This window comes from Cyanistes caeruleus, chromosome 4 (assembly GCF_971803275.1).
Source record: "Cyanistes caeruleus chromosome 4, bCyaCae1.hap1.1, whole genome shotgun sequence".
NCBI lineage: Eukaryota > Metazoa > Chordata > Aves > Passeriformes > Paridae > Cyanistes > Cyanistes caeruleus.
Window position 1 is genome coordinate 37,652,141 of NC_141704.1, and position 16,299 is coordinate 37,668,439.

Here is a 16,299-nt window from a genome sequence, read left to right on the forward strand (position 1 = left end):
CCAAAACACAGTTTGAGTTTTTGTATCTCTTTTCTATAAATCAGCATCTTTCACTGCCTTAATGTGTCTTTCTGTTCCCTTTGGCTTTGCCTCAGCGTGCAAGTGTAATGGGCATGCTGACACTTGTCATTTTGACATGGATGCGTGGCTGGCGTCGGGCAATCGCAGCGGCGGCGTCTGTGACAACTGCCAGCACAACACGGAGGGGCAGCACTGCCAGCGCTGCAAGCTGGGCTTCTACCGCGACCTCAGGAAGCCCTTCTCTGCCCCAGACGCCTGCAAACGTAAGTCAGTAGTGACCTGGTACTTCTCCAGTGGGAAAGTGTCAAACAAAAGGTGACATCTTCTTGCCCCTCCTTGGAGCAATCTTCTTGCTTCAGTGAAGGACAGGGAGCTCTTTGAATCCTTTTTGTGATACTGCTTGCAAAGAGCAGTGGTGATATTTGCAGGGTGAAAGTTTGCAGATGCTGTCGACAAATCTGTCCCAAGAATCCCTCTAGCCTGAGGGCAGGGGAAGAGAGATGATTCATTTACTTTCTCCTACTGCTATTTTTGGAGAGGAAAAGCTGCATCTTGTTTTCATGTTCTCCTTGTTTGGTGATTGTTGTAACCTCAGAATCAGGTTCCTCAGCCAGCAGGGGTGCAGCTGACAAATAGCGTCGCCCACCAGTTCGTGTTCGCAGCAGCAGGTGGGTATGGAAGGACAGGCAGGAAAACAAGTTAAGTGATATTCCAGAAGGTGGGACACTGAGGAGGCAAGACTAAAAGCAATGATTCAGTCATATGTGAAATTAAATCTTTCCCAAGCAAAGAAGCAATCCAGAAGCCACACTCCCCAGGGGCCACTGTGAGGATGGTGACTCACCATGGGGGGACTCCAGATCCCCAAATTACGCTGAGAACATTATACTGGCCAGCTAAATATGGGGTGCAGGCATGCCCTCCTCCCTGAGCCTACAGCTGGCTTCACCACATTTCTCCTCACTGACTCACTTACTATGAGGAGGACCTTCACAAGTGACAGAAAGAAATCCAGCTGACACCCTGCCTGTGTCTTTTGAGGAGACACTGAGCACATCTCTCCCCTCTCAAGGAGAAGTACCTGCATGTAAAGGAAGAGGGAATTCTCCTGCGGTGGGGAGCTGCACCCCAGGCTGGGAGGGTGTGTGAGGTTTCAGTTTGTTCTTTGAGTCTGGTGGGGAACATCTGCTTTTGTCCTGCTCCCTTGCTGCATATTATCCTCGTGAGATTCCCGGCAGCCCCACCAGTCTGTTGCAGAGGTGCTCTTCCTCTCCACTTTTCACTCATTGCAAGGAGGGGCAGCAACAGCTGACCTGCCTGTTTTACCACCCTGGTTCTCCTTATGGAAACGGAATTGACCACAGTTCTCCATTGCTTGTGTAAATAATTACTTCACTGCTGTAGTATGTACACAATAATTTTTTTTAAACAGTGAATTTAATGACTTTAAAAAGTTCCATTACCTACTTGTATTCATCAAAGTTTTGAGTCTCCTCTGTAACATCAGATACTTTCCCTTCTTAATTATTGCCAGAACTTAGGCAATGAACTTTTGGAGTCTCATTAGGAAAAAAACAAGTTTAAGTCTTGCATTTAGACCCCAAGCAGAAGCTATATGTTTTTTTCTAACTCATGGATTCATCCTTGCTAATTAAAAAAAGAACAAATAGTATTAATTGACTGCTGGTAGATAGTGCAGGATTGAAGACTGAAATAAATCTGCATGACACCCTCAAGCTCTGAAACATCATTATACTGTGGTTCTGGTACCTTTGCTAGGGTTGGAATTCCTGATATTCTTTACATGCCAGCTCCCTTCAGGGAAGAATATACACTCTTCCGAGGCCATTGAACAAGTGAAGCTTTGGAACTGGGTTGAGTGTGGTTTTCTGATACGTAAAAACACCACTGTTCACTTTGGAAGCAGTAAAAATGGCTTCTACCTCCTTTGTCACCTCATTAAGTCCATTGGGAGGATGGAATTTCACGAGGGACTCATTGTAGGCTTGTCCTTGTGCCAGAATGCCCAGTCCATAATCTGTGGCTGTTTGCAGGGGGGTCCAAGAGGAAGTCAAGTGGCACCTCTTGGGCTGGCCAGCACAGAGCCTCCTCCCTTGCAAAGCCAGATGGAAACAAGAGGTCTCAGGATATATTGCTGCAAAGCAGCCCCAGCTCAAAGGGAAGCCTGCCAACCCTGTGCACATGCCTGTGTGCAGGTTAGACCATTGCTAATGAAGTCAGGCAGTGCATCACATCATTAACTATGTGTTAGCCAAATTCTAGGGTTCTTGATTAAAAAGTTTCTCCCCGCCTCTATGAGCCGGAGGAAGCTGTGGATATTTGATGATTAATGGGTATTTTTGTTGACATATGCCAGTGCTTGGTTCTCTTGGCTTTCTGCATTAATCTCTGAATCAATGGCCCATGGCATTCCACTTTCCACATTTAAAAAAAAAAATTGTGCCTCCGTTAGTCTTTAATGCAACAATCCAGCGTTATGGATTGCTAGATATTCATGAACTACAGTGTTTAAATGCCAAAGATAACATATATTTAACAAGAACTGTAAGACACTCTTGAGTATAGTGAGAAAAAAATTACATTTATTTACCTTCTGCATTAAGTACATCTACTTCATGACACTTTTTTTTTTCTGCATTTATGAATTGCAGAGCTGATACTCCCTCAAGTATATGAGGAAGACAACTTTTCCTAGCACAAACTGAATTCCACAAATATAAGGATTATCTGAATGCTTTCCTTTCAGAGACCCTGTTACTACAAACTCCCAGATGATTTCTCTCTGGGCTTTTCAAACCCTCACAAATGCACTCCTCCCTAAGACCCCTTCACCTCTTCACTTCTGGTCTCCTGCTGCTGAGAGTGCTCCCTGCACCCAGGGACCCAGCATCTCATGGGGGTCATAGCAGCTGTGGGCCGTAGAAAATGACTAATGACTGTTAAATTAAAGTGTATAAGATCAATTACAGCCTATGCCTGGAACATTTCCAAGGACCATGCCGTGGTCTGCAATAATAAGGGACATGCGTGGAGCTCTATTATTCTTTCTTGGGAAGGCCATGACATTGCCTGCTTGTTTTTGGCTCAAGACACCATTATTGTTCAATCACTGAAAATTTAAAAATACCTAGGTCAAAGTAAATAGAGGAGTTGTTAAGCCATAATCTTTAAGGATACTTTAAAGATTCTTGCAGGCAAAGAGTGTGTATAATATTTGTTCAGGAGTAGGCGTGTACCTGATAAAATGAAACATTCTGCTGTTTAAAACACCAATCTGATGACTCTTTCCCCCCGTCATACCTATGAGTCCTTTTCTTTCCATCCTCATGAGTTTTTAAGCCTCAGCTACAATACAACTACAGACAATAAAATCGAGTTTTATAATTGCCAAGTTTATTTTGTTTTTTAACTGTAGGGTTTTGAGGGTAAATATTTGTAATTTCCAAAGGTTAGCTGGCAGCCAAGGAAACCACAACAGTATCACCAATCCAGGGCAGGGAAATCCAGTTCTGCTGTCATCCCACTCACTGATTTTCCATCCCAGTCAGCACATGCAATGCCAGGACAGGCAGCTGTTAATTCATGTTCTGCATGGAAGTCACATGCAGACTCCTGCTATGTAGTACTGGCTGGTAAATTGGCATTTTTAGCAATGCTGCTTACAAATCAAAAAGCAAAAGGATCAAGCTTGTGGAAGCCTTCTCTTGATCCAAGGCTGGGGCCTAGCCATTCCTTCCCTCACAGGAGCTGCCTTGGCTGTGGAGACTCCCAGCCTCCCTGGTGAAGCAGCCACGGCGCATGAGACAGGCACTGTGCAGAAGCCTCACATTGAGAGTCTCACACTCTGCACCTGTGTATCCACAATGAAATGCCATCCAACACTGTCTGTAGCTACTTTTCCTGCTGTTCAGCTGCTCCTCTCACCTTTCTGGATGTGGGCTTCCTACTGCCTGCACTACAGTGAGGTGCAGATTGTGTGGAAGGAGGAAAATGGGATCTAAACCCAGCAAAGCACAGCTGTCCATGAGGGACCAATAGCTTTCAAACATTGGATAATCAGTCCTGCAATATTTTCCCTCCTGCCCTTGCCATACTATGGAAGCACTCTATCCTTTTTCCATGCTTTTCTTTCCAATGTGGTATAACACACATTTGAGCTCTAGAGCCTCCTTTGGTGTACAGCGATGGGCCTCACTTCATGTCTGCATTGCTCAGCAAGCTCCCACCACAGCCCATCACATTCACTGTGTTGAAAATTTGCCGCCCAAACCATTCACATTAATGCCCTTTAGTGTCATCCTGGGCCTTCACCCAAAATCCAAGAGTAGAAACCTTCAATTGCCAGCCACCGTTGGAAAGCAGATTGACACCTTGGTGGCCCATTGAGGAGCAGCCAGGGAGGATGGAATCAATGGAAGTGGATATGCAGGCCTGTTAGAAATTACCAGCCTTTACAACACATATCTTTGTGGCTTTTATTAAAATGTACAGCCAAGTACCTTCTCATTTTTAGTTGTCTTTTAGACAGCCAATGAGTTTCCTGCTCTTTTTCATAACAGCTTTTGTAAATTTAATATTCATGCTTCACCATAGTGTTGCTACTGATGTTAAATTTTATATTAGAAATAAAAAAGTGTGTAAAAGAATTGTCTAAAACATAAAAGCTCCAACCCCAATGGGGTTATATGTAAAATTCAGCTGAAACCTGACCAAAACAGGACCAAATCTCTGGCTGAGCAGTGGGTTTATCTCATTAACTGGAGGGGAATAGAAGAGCCTTAAGTGCCTGATATTTCCCCTGAAGGGCCTGAGGAATGCCAGAAATACCCTCCTGATCTAGTAGGAAAAGAGAGCATTTGGATATATGTATCAGGTGTAAAACACTTCACAGACTTCAGGAGAAAGGTATGCAAGTCTCAGTGCACACTGTTGAAAACTATGCTATTAAAGGTACCAGAGTTCACTGCCTGCAGCTACTTACACAGTTTGTGGAGAGGCTTTCTAATCTTTTAATTTTATATAATTATATTTGTTTGCGAGTGGGAAGGGTGGGGAAAATTTGGGGATTACTTTGGCAAAGATGTTGGAATCATAGTCGCCTCTAAGTTAACTGCCAATACTAATCTATCCTTTAATATTTTGAAACTATACTCTGGGTATGTCAGATTCCTGAAACCACAAAAATGTTGTCGGAGCAAAATTAAATGTAAGTGTGCAGCAATAAGTATTTTAAGAGGAAGAAATATGTTGCCTGTAGTGGCTTTCCTGCTCTATTGCCTTCACAGTTGCAAAATAGAAAGATTGGTATTAGAATTTAGTGAAAGTATTCCCTACAGGTATAATTTTCTCAGGAAACTCAATTTTATGTAGATGAAGCTTTGGGCAAAGGTCTCTCAGCAGGGAATTTTTTGCTGTAATATGTAAGGCTGACTGTACCGTGTCCTGGTCAGAGAACCAAACCCTGGGGCAAGAAGAGCACAAGCAAGCCAGTTACTGGTTCTGTGGGCCACAGCATCGCCTGCTGACCTGGCCACACAGTCAGAGGTTTGGCTTATGCTCAAAAATGTATTTCTGTTCTTTGAAAACATTAACATCTTTGGGGGAAAGTAGCCTTGTAACAGACATAAATTATGTTTATGTAAAAAAAGCCTCTAAGGAGTAGGTAAGGAAAACTTCACACACCACATGCACCACAGCACACTTCTAGTGCATTGTTCTGATGCAAGGGGCTGTGAGGGACAAAAGAGCAGCTGGCATTTCTGATGTGCACTCTGCAAACCCGTGTCCTGGAGAATATGCAAAAGCCTATCTCTGCGCTGTCAGTTTCCTCATTCTTTTTTCCTAAAGTTTTTAATTGATGGTTTTAAAAATCAGACACAGACAGAGGGGTACTTTTTGCTCAGCCTTCACTTTAATTAAAATGACTGTTCTGAGGGGTTTTTTAACCTCCTGGATGCAAGACAGTTGTTATTACTTTAAAAAGCAATTATGCTCTGATTCATTTTTGCAATGAAGCACCCGCAGCTGCTTAAACATCACAGTGAGGCAGGCACATCCCTGGGTGCTTGGCCGGGTTAGAATCCAGATGCTGCAAGAAAAGTAATAAAGGCCTGTTTGGCAAAACATGACACGACATCAGGGTAGGCTGACTAATTAAAAGCTAGCTCACAAAAGTTAAAATTCTACAGATTCCAAAGGGAGACTCTGCTCAGATTTCTCTGGGTGAGGGATAAAAAAGCCCAGAAACCCCAGCGGTGTCCCTAGGCAGAGAGGTGGTTTTGCAGGCATCTCCTGCGCCTTTGCGGTGCAGAGGTTGTGCGCTCACAGCTGCTCTGTCCCTCACCGTGTCCCTCTGCTGCAGCTTGCTCCTGCCACCCCGTGGGATCGGCCGTGCTCCCCCTGGGCCCCCGCACCTTCTGTGACCCCAGCAGCGGTGACTGCCCCTGCAAGCCCGGCGTGGCAGGGCCCCGCTGTGACCACTGCCTCCCCGGCTACTGGGGCTTCGGTGCCTACGGCTGCCGCCCCTGCGACTGCGCCCGCAGCTGCGACCCCCACACCGGTGACTGCCACAGCAGCAGGTGAGTTGGGGGTCTCACCATACCTCACCACACCTCTGTGATCTCAGTGCCAGGGAAGGTTCTGTTTACACGTAGCAAGCAGGCTGAAAAGTATCCATTGTGTGAAATCCTTGGGGTTTGCTATGGGTAAGGAGTGGGAATAGAGTGGGAGCTGAGGCTGTAGCTTCCTGGGTACCTGGCACACCATGGCTGGGCTGGAATTTTTGCTCTCAGTGCTGGTGCTAATGTATCAAGTGTTTTCCATAACCTTCACAGTCGTTTCCTCTCCACAAGCAAATGTGGGCCTCAGGGACATCTGAGTGAGAGAAGACAAAAGGCTTAATTTTGCTGTTGTAACTCAGCTTATGTTGACTGTGGCTTGGAGTCAAGCTCTGACTTTTAGAAAACAGCACATTTTAGTAATACCCCACTCTCCAAATCTGACATGTTGCTTTTTTTACCAAACTGAAGATGTTTGTGGTATATTAATCCCTATAATGTATTTTAAACCCAAAATGGATCCATGATCCTCTCTGACAACACTCAACCCATTCACCTTCCAAAACTGCCTCTTGCATTTACCATCATCAAGACACACAGTCACACTGTGTCTGGAGGACAGGCTGGTAGTGGCCCTCCTTTCCACTGGCTCCTGGAAGAAGGCTAATCATCTTCCTTTCCCCTCAACAGCTCAGATGTGACCTGGCACAACGAAGCACCTCCTTTCCAGGCAGTGCTCAATGAGAGTGAGCCCACCTGGGGCTGGGAGGATGAGCAGGGCTTCTCAGCACTCCGGCACTCTGGTAGGACTGTGGCTTTGCACGTGTTTCCCCTGGCCAATCCCTCCCACCAGCAGCCACCTCAGACCTGTCTTCTGCACTGACTTGTAGTTATCAGTTGCAGGGGGGAAGGGACATTCCCCCACTAACATGTGGAGGAATGTCCTTGTGACAACCTCCTTCCCCTCCAAGACCCAGAGGAGCCTTATGGCTCATCCCATCAATGCAAGGTTGTGCAAACCCATTAGGCAGATGCTCCATGCAGCTGGGAGCGCCTGTACCCAGCATTTAGGTGTTGTAAGGCAAGAATTTGCAGTTCCAGCTCTGAATTTCAAGGCTGAATGCCCTCACATTTTACTTGACCATCATGTTTTAAAGGTATCCTTATATTCCCTAAAACTCAACAAACCAGCAACTTTATTTAAAGGCTGGGGTTTGCCACTTCAGTGGCAGGCAGTTAAGGGATTTCTAACTCAGAATTTATTTCCCCGATACCCACAACGGTTTTGGCATCACTTGCAGCTTATGGTGCCATTTGAGATGGTCTAGCATGCAGCTGGAGAAGCCATTTCCCTCCTGTGTTCCCGGCCTGTGGGAGGTGGGTGCTACATGAAGGCTGGTGCAAGGCAGGCTGGCCCCGTGGGGCAGCATCAAGCTGTCCTCCCTTGTAGCTGCTGCATGCAAGCAGGCAAGCGTCATTTCCTCCATTTTCAGAGAGCGGCTTGATAACATCTTGAAGATACAATAATTGAGTTAATTGAGGGGAAAGCTCCATCATTTGTCTAGGAGATTTCATTTTAAACGTAAATAAGTCTATCATGTTATTCTTTGTTCTAAGATCACGGAAGTCATTAATCTGCCTTAACCTCTGCAACGTTTCCTTTTAAAATTTTGTCTGGTACATTACGGTGTGGAAAATACCACAGGGAAAGATACGCATGTTATTTGCATCCCAAGGCAAAATAATAAGGCCTTTGTTTTCCTTCTCTTCTTATTGTAAACAAGGAGTAATTGCCCTTGGACTAAGAGTCTGTATTCGCTCTCAGTCTGAAAACAGTTGCAAATTCCTTTTTTTTGCAGGAGGCTTGTGGACCATTTGAAAAACCTCTGGCAGTTCCTAGTCTCTGCCTGCAAATGCTCCTGTCTTTCAAGCACAATTCACAGCCATTTGCTTCCTTCTTTTTCCCCAGGTAAATGCGAATGTAAAGAGCAAGTTTTAGGGAATCCCAAGGTCTTCTGCGGGATGAAGTACACCTATGGTGAGTTGTGGGTGAGGGGGCTGTAAAGGGAGGTGCTGCAAGTCAGTGCAAAAGTGTATATAAAGCATGAGAGGTGCTACGTGTGCACCACTCCATCCTGGCAAACCCACAGGATACTCTGTCTAAAGGCAGATCATCAACCAACCTGTATAGCTACCATGATTCCAAGTCAAGGTGGGTGGAGCATCTTGTTCTGTTACCCCTCTGTCTTGCTATCAAGCAAAACACCCTTGTACAAAAATCATGGGAGGACAAGAGCTGGAAGTGTCCCTGGGAGGTTGTCTAGGTCCAAGACAGATTATAAACCACTCTTACCAAAAATGGGTCACTGAAACGCTGTCTGTAGACAAGGTGCCCTAATTGGAATCTAGAACTGGCTGTATCTGAGTGATCTGAGACTGAAAGTAAGGAGGGACCATGATCACCATTCCATGGATAAAATAATTCCAGCAGCTACTGGGAACCTCCCCCTGTCAACAAAGTTCAGCTGTTGCAATGGGATGATGTAGGTGTCTACGTGTCTCTTGGATTTAAATGAATGAGAAGAAGCACTTTGTTTCAAGTTGTCACAAGACTTCCCTGGTGTATGCCAATGAACTGCCTTCTTCATACTGTTGCAGAGCAAGGAATGCCCTGTGCAGCACTCTCTTCCTTTGCAAGGAATCTCTTGCAGGGGTCTCTTGCACCTGTTTCATCTCACACTGAAATTGAAAATGCACAGAGAGATAGCCCATACCTCTGCAGGCTTTAGAGCAGCCCACAAAGTGGAGTTCAAGGGGCTGCCAGCTGTTGAAATGTATCCCTGGCTTAGTGATATTAGGAAAATATTTGATTCTTCTCTGTTTTGCTTTCCAGCCACAATAGTAACCGTGTTTAATCTTGCAAAAGATAAGAAACTGAAAGGAAAAAAAAAAAGTTACAAAACCTCCAAGTTCATAAATCTTATCTAAAGTGCACTCAGGCTACCCCTCCTTTCATCAGTCAACATGTGAAGGTGTCAGCTAAACTAGAGAGACAGATGAATTATTGGGGCTCATCATGAGCTCCAGGAGGCCACACTGTGAGAGGCTGCCCTGAGCTTCCCAAAGTGCGTGCTGAATAAAGCACCACCTATGGGGATACCAGTACAGGTGGGGTGGAGGAGCTGAGCCCTGAACCTCCACCATGCAGGGGCTCAGCAGTGGAATGCCAGTTGGTAGAAATGTGCCTGTGGGTATGGTGAGCTCAAAGTACTCCCTGAATTGCCCCAGTCCCCACCAATGTCTCACTCTTCTCCGCTGAATTTGGATTTGGCAGTTCTGCAAAGCAGCAGGACTGCCACCAGGGTGGGGTGAGGCTGAGGCCAGCAAAGCCTCCAGGGCCATCCCTAAATCAAATTGATTTCCAAAAGTGCTGAGGAACACAAAGGGTTTGCTGAGCTCTGGGGGGAAATGGAACCTCATGCCCTCATGGCTGTTTCAGAGGCCATGGCCAAAACAAGTGACAGCATTTCTGCCCATGGGTGTGGGGATGTATGTGCTCCCCAGTGCCTGCTCTGATCCTGGGCTCCCCAGCAAGGAGCACTGGGCTAACTCCACTGTGGCAAAGCAACTGTCCTCGCTGCTTCATCCAGACACCAGCACTAGACCAGGGGAAAAAAGAGAGCCCTGTAAATAGTCTGTATATTCCTGGTTTTGAACTCCTGTATTCCCAGTGATCAAGACGAAGATCTTATCAGCTCATGACAAAGGCTCCCATGCAGAAGTCAGTGTGAAGATCAAGAAAGTCTTGAAATCTACAAAGCTGAAGATCCTCCGGGGCAAGAGGACACTCTACCCTGAATCCTGGACTAACAGAGGCTGTACTTGTCCCATCCTCAATCCTGGTAAGTTTGAGTCCCTGAACAGTATATCCCCACCACATAGACACAGATTTCCTTCCTGCCCCTCTGTCCCCTCATACCAGTGAGGTGAGATTGCAGCCCAGTGCTGATTAAAAATTACTGGCTGTTACACCACTTGGATTCCAACAGCAATCTCCATCAAATTGAAATTTCACAGAGAAAAACTTGGTTCATCCTATGGACTTTGAAACATACAGTTCACTTTATGTAGCACAGCAACAGGCTTTCAGTTTTACCAGTCTCTGTTCCCAGAGGAAAGGAGGTGCACATCACACCACAATTGCATGATATATCTTTCAAAACTAAAGCTAATTTGAATCCATAAAAACACACTTAAATCTGAGCTGTGATACTGCACTAAAGTTCTAATCTAAACTCAAGGGAAGATTTCTCTTTGTAAGTAACACAACTTTACATCTTCAAGATTTGGAAGAAATTTTCATATGCAGTGAGGAGAGAGCTCCACAGTTTCTTCCCATCTTCTTTCACTGAAATGGAGTATAACCAGTGGTGGCTAAACTGGGCATGCAGTCTCCAGTATGGACAAGGACATGCAGATTCAGGGGTTTCTTCCACAGAGCAAAACTGAGCTCCAGCTGACACGCCTCTTTTTAGTACTCCAAGATAAATGAGCAGCTACCAGCTTATTCAGATAAAGGGCTTTCTTTCCATAAAGTGTATACACCTCTGGGAAATTGGTAATGGAAGCATTGATGTAGGTGCTGAGAGGTCCCTTTCATGTGCAGTACTAGGAAGGAGGGGGTACAGGGCTGTCTGTGAGGCTGGGTCCTGCAGAAAGGTTATTCACTGATGAGGTGTTTGCAGTCTTCTTTCATGTCCACAGGAGTGACTGTCTGGTTTCCAAGGCAAGCACAGCTGTAGCTAGAAAATCTTGTCAGGTGCAAAGGTCAGATGAACCAGCAGCATTAGGCAGGGCTCTGCTGTTTAAGTGCAGTTAAGACTTTGGATTTTGCTGGAACACCATAAATCACTAATCAAACAGCTATAGCTGTTTTATTTTTCCATATGCAATGAAAACACAATCAAGAAAGCCCAGATGCAGCTGCCTTAATATGAACCTGAAGGAATGCAATGGAAGCTGTCCAAAACTGAGCCTGCAGGGTAGCCTCACACCTGAGACCCAGCTTTGCCACTCGACTAACATCAGAGGAGCCTCACTGATTTTCCCCAACTGATGAAAAGACAGCATTAATCACAGAACCAATGGAGGTCTCTTAGACAACAGCAGAAAGGTGGAGATGCAACTGTCTTTAGTTACAGTCCAGGTGTCTGACACATCAGGTGTTACTCCCTTGTTACTTCCTTGCCAGCTCTCATGATTAATGCTGTGAAACTTGGTATTGTTTTGAAATGGAGCTGCTGGTCCCATGAGTATAAATTAGTCTCAGCCTTCACGTTGAAGAGAAGTCATGAAGTTTGTTGCTAATAGGAAACTTAAAAACATCCATTGAGTGAATCTCTGACATTCAATAATGTCAAAGAGGGAAAAAAGGATCCCAGAATTGTTTTTAATTCATTATTTTCTTTAGCTACCACGTTCACTTCTGAGTGGCTTGCAATACAATATTAGTAGATTCAACCCTCTGTGACAGTAAGAGCTTATGGCCTACAGGTGAATAAACCATAACCAGATGGATGAAAAGGCAAGCTGACATAAAACAATTTTCTGACATACAGCTATAATGAAAATCACATCTTCAAAAACCTAGAGGAGATCAAAGATAAACATAAAAGTCAGGCAGATGTGTTTTTATACTATTTTACAGAACTAAAGGGATACCAAAAGTAGAGTAGGCTCTTGAAGATTCTGACAAGAAAAAAAAAAAACTCCAAGCATTTATCAAATCTCTGTGGGCTATTTTCAGATGAAAAACATGCTTAAGTTCCTACAAGGGGAACCCTTTCACCACCCTTGCACACCTTCTGCTCCACACACGCACAGAGGCAGATTCTGCTTCTGGGGGGGGACACTGAGATGAAAGATTTAAACCTTGTTTTCAAGGTAAGAGGAGCCCATCCCTTCCACAGCTCTGCCAAGCACAGTCACAGAGAGGCAGAGAGTAGCCTGCCAGGGAAAACTGCACAGCCTCAAGTCCTGGCTTGTGGCATCTCAGTCATTTGACTCATTTTAATTTTACAGCTCTGTAGCATCAAGCTGAAAATCTAGGAAGCCCTACAAAGTCAGCAGCCACGACAATATTTGCTTGCTCTCTGAGTGTGCATACCACATTTCTGTCTCGAGGAAAATAAATCCAGGAACCCTTGAAAAGTGATGCTTCTAACAGTAAGATTGACTTGGCCAAAATGAATGCCTTGTGAAGGACAATGCTGCCACACACATATGCTGTGTTTAATTGGCAGAAAAGAGGATGTGCATGCCCAAAAACTCAGATAAAGTAGAAAGTGAATTGTATTGCTTGACCTCTGACTTGGGAGGTACCCTCCCTTTATTCTGGACTGCAGAATGAAAACCCAAGACAGCACAAGCTGCAGCCAGGATGGAGCAGGATGACTGAGAGCACCGGGGAAGGCCCATCTCCCATGGCTGGTTTGCACCAGCGCATTGTGCTCTCTTGACTGGTGCAAGAAGGAGTGGGTACAGGAGGAGTCCAATGCTGGCTACATCCTAAATGTTCTGCAGTGGGATGCTGACTCTGGCAGGGATCTCCTCCTGCCATGAAAGGGATTATCCTCCTTATTATCCCCATTTATGGCACATTTGTGGCCCATTTAGGCTCTTTGGATCTGTGGCAGTGTTTCTTTAGCTAATTCAAGCCAAAGGCTTTGCTCTACCTCCCTGTTTATCAGTAGTTACCCGGTTCCAAGCACTGTTTTGAGTTGTGTCTTGAAAGTCAAGCACAGACCTGGATGCCTGAGGAAAGACCTGCAGCAGGGCACTACAGGGACACACTCCAGACCTTTCTATCTGTTTCTGGACAACCAGTCAGACCTTCTTGTCAGACCCTGCTGTCATGTCTCCAAAACATCTGGCAGAGGCAGAAATTAGCAGTTTTTTTCAGTGTGACAGCCACTCCTTCAGGCTCTTCTAGGGTACTGGTGCCAGCACATTTAGTGTTGCCTCTCATTGAGGTCTGGCATGCCTTTGCCTCCAAGGGGCTGCTGGTCACTCCAAGCAAGATACCAAGCACTGGACTATCCTGCACTGTTCCATTCCTTGAATTTGCTGAATTGATTTCCAGGCCCAGATTTATTCAGGGAGAAGTGAGGCAGATGGCTGCCAAATGAAGGTAATAGCAATTCCCAGAAAAGGTATAAAAACTTGCAGTGCTGCCCCCAGAGTTCAGCTTTCATTTATATTTAGAAACTAACAAAACCACGTTTTGGGTGCTGCATCTCACTGACAGGTAGCCACAGGGCTCGTTTTGCCATAGATACAGATGAAGCTATAGATATACAGATATATATGTGAGAGTCAATATATATAAATATTTCTTTGTGTAAGTGATTTTTTACATGGGACTAGATATCCAGGCTGACTTTGCAGCTCAATAGGCCTCTTAAGCATGGTACTGTGCAGTCCCTGACCGCTTTGCTGGTTTGCAGGCTTGGAGTATCTTGTGGCAGGACACGAGGACGTCCGAACGGGCAGACTCATTGTCAACATGAAAAGTTTTGTCCATCAGTGGAAGTCGGCTCTTGGAAGAAAGGTCTTGGAGATTTTGAAAAGAGACTGCAACTAGTGCTGTGCAACTGCCTAGGGCATTTCTTTATGCACAAAACGCAACAGCCTCCACAGAGCGAAGACCTCTAGCATGAAAACTGGAATGTAAGAAAATAGTGCCAACACACATGTAGTGAGGCATTCAGAGTTGTAGGCACTGTCTAATTTAACTCTTTCTGGCCAATGTTCTTTCACTTGCCTATAGCTTCCTTGTCAGGGCCTCACCCTGAGCCCTGCTTATCGTAATGTTGAGGGGAACATAAGGAAAGGTGGTGGATGCTTGTCTCACTCCAGTGCAATGTTGGAGCAACTCCCATGAAGCCACTGCTCACCCAAGACTAAATTGCCATCCTAGAAGAGCTACTGCTGAGAAGCAAAACACTGCCAGTACTACTAGTGTGGATCCTGAGTGACTTCCAGGGGCTCCCAGAGGATGCTGTGGGGAAGGCAGTGGCCACAGCAGTGGGTAGGTGCTGGCACCAGCGTGGCAGTGAGAACCACTCTTTAGAAACACCCCCTTGCAGGTTAGGACCTGGCACCCGTCAAAGAGAATAGGGTGCCTCTTGCTTGTAACCTGTTTGCCCTGCTGAAGGTTTCAGGGGCTAGATTCTCTGCTGATGCTGTTGAGGAGAGAGCTGCTGGAGTGAACTGAATCCCTCTGCCTTGGCACAGGGGGGATGCAGGGCAGAGGCCAGCTCTCCACCCACTGCTTGACTGCAGAGAAGAGCCAGCTGCAGAGGGTGCAGCGTCTCTGAGCTTTTTTTTGTCCTTGAAGTGTTAAAAAATGAACCTAGCCCTAGTGTAAATATTTCATTGTATAAAGCACTTTACTACCTGCCACTTCACGGTGCGGGAAGTCTAATTGTGTTGGGGAAAGAAGAATTTGAAGGTGGCACGTGAAAAAATCTCCCTGAAACAGGAGCACTCCCGAAGACCCCCCGCAGTTGGACAGCGTTAACAGTATAAAGGGAATGGCCAGCCTGGCACTGGCCACTCAGAATATCTGAGGATGCAATCTGAAAGATAATTTGCACTGAAGTCCCAGCTTCAGACCAGCACTTGGACCCCGTGGGCAGGACTCCAGCAAGACTTTGCAAACTGAGCGAGGAAAAGAGACTTGGAGATAAAAATGCAATTTGCCGGAGGAGAAAAATTCTGACTGCAGGGAAAGGAGTGGATGCAGAGAATGGAAAGGACTTGCATTCACATATCACAACCCAGCGATTCATGGTGGGCCTGGAGTTTATTTTATTTTTATGTTAGTATTTAAAACTGAACATTTTATTTGTTTTCTTCTGTGTTATTGTTTGCAATATATGCAGCCATTATACTTCCTCATTAACACCAGTATGAAATATAGCACAGTTTACTGCAGTTTTCAGCACTAAAATATATCTTTTCTGTAAAGCATCTTTAAACCACATTTCATAGAGTGTATTTTGTTCATGAGTGTGAGGGGAAAGAAGACATACAACACCAGAAAAGTCACTGGTCTATCAATCCACTTTACGTATGTATTTTTTCTTTCAAGGTCCTGTGGACTCACAAAAAAAAAAAAAAAGATACTATTTTGGTAATTTGTTTTTGTATCTCATGTATGTAATAAATATAATATGATTTCAACATCTTCTTCTTCTGTTACTGTTGCTGCCAATGGCAGCAGGGTCTTCATGCCTGCACTAAAGAGCATAAGCAAAGATTGCACCGGGTGAGGAGAAGCTGCCATGGGGGATATTTTCCTCTCTGGTTGGGAGATAAAATGCAACACGTGGTAGAAAGAGAGGTAACATGGTTGGCTCACAAAAATCCCACCTCACCTCTAGTTTTGGGAAGTTTATAAGCTCTTCTTATAAGAAGGGGAACTGTACCTAAATATTTTCAAAGCTGACCAGATCCTTGCCTCCACACAGGCTTGAAGGCTGAGCTGCAGAGCAGGTTCTTATAAGAAGCAAGAAATAAGGTTTGTTCCCTACATTTGAAGCTACTAAGAGGAAACAAAAAGCTGTGGGAAACAAATGCTGTGGCAAAAGGTCTACAAAAACACGGCAGAGTGAAGTCAAGCATCAGAAATTAGTGG

General features: G+C 45.2%; 1 protein-coding gene across 5 annotated transcripts in view; it reads left to right on the plus strand.

Moving 5' to 3' along the window:
• The window catches only part of NTN4 (netrin 4), a 48,498-nt gene extending 32,653 nt beyond the window's left edge, over nt 1-15,845 (plus strand). For all 5 annotated transcript variants that reach the window (XM_086887695.1, XM_086887693.1, XM_086887691.1 and 2 more), the window contains 6 exons: nt 96-284; nt 6,404-6,620; nt 7,290-7,402; nt 8,569-8,637; nt 10,331-10,501; nt 14,105-15,845. In XM_086887695.1, the coding sequence (XP_086743821.1) occupies nt 96-284; nt 6,404-6,620; nt 7,290-7,402; nt 8,569-8,637; nt 10,331-10,501; nt 14,105-14,241 (896 nt within the window). In that variant the 3' untranslated portion in view covers nt 14,242-15,845. The remainder of the gene's footprint in view (nt 1-95; nt 285-6,403; nt 6,621-7,289; nt 7,403-8,568; nt 8,638-10,330; nt 10,502-14,104) is intronic.
• Nucleotides 15,846-16,299: the final 454 nt, after the last annotated feature.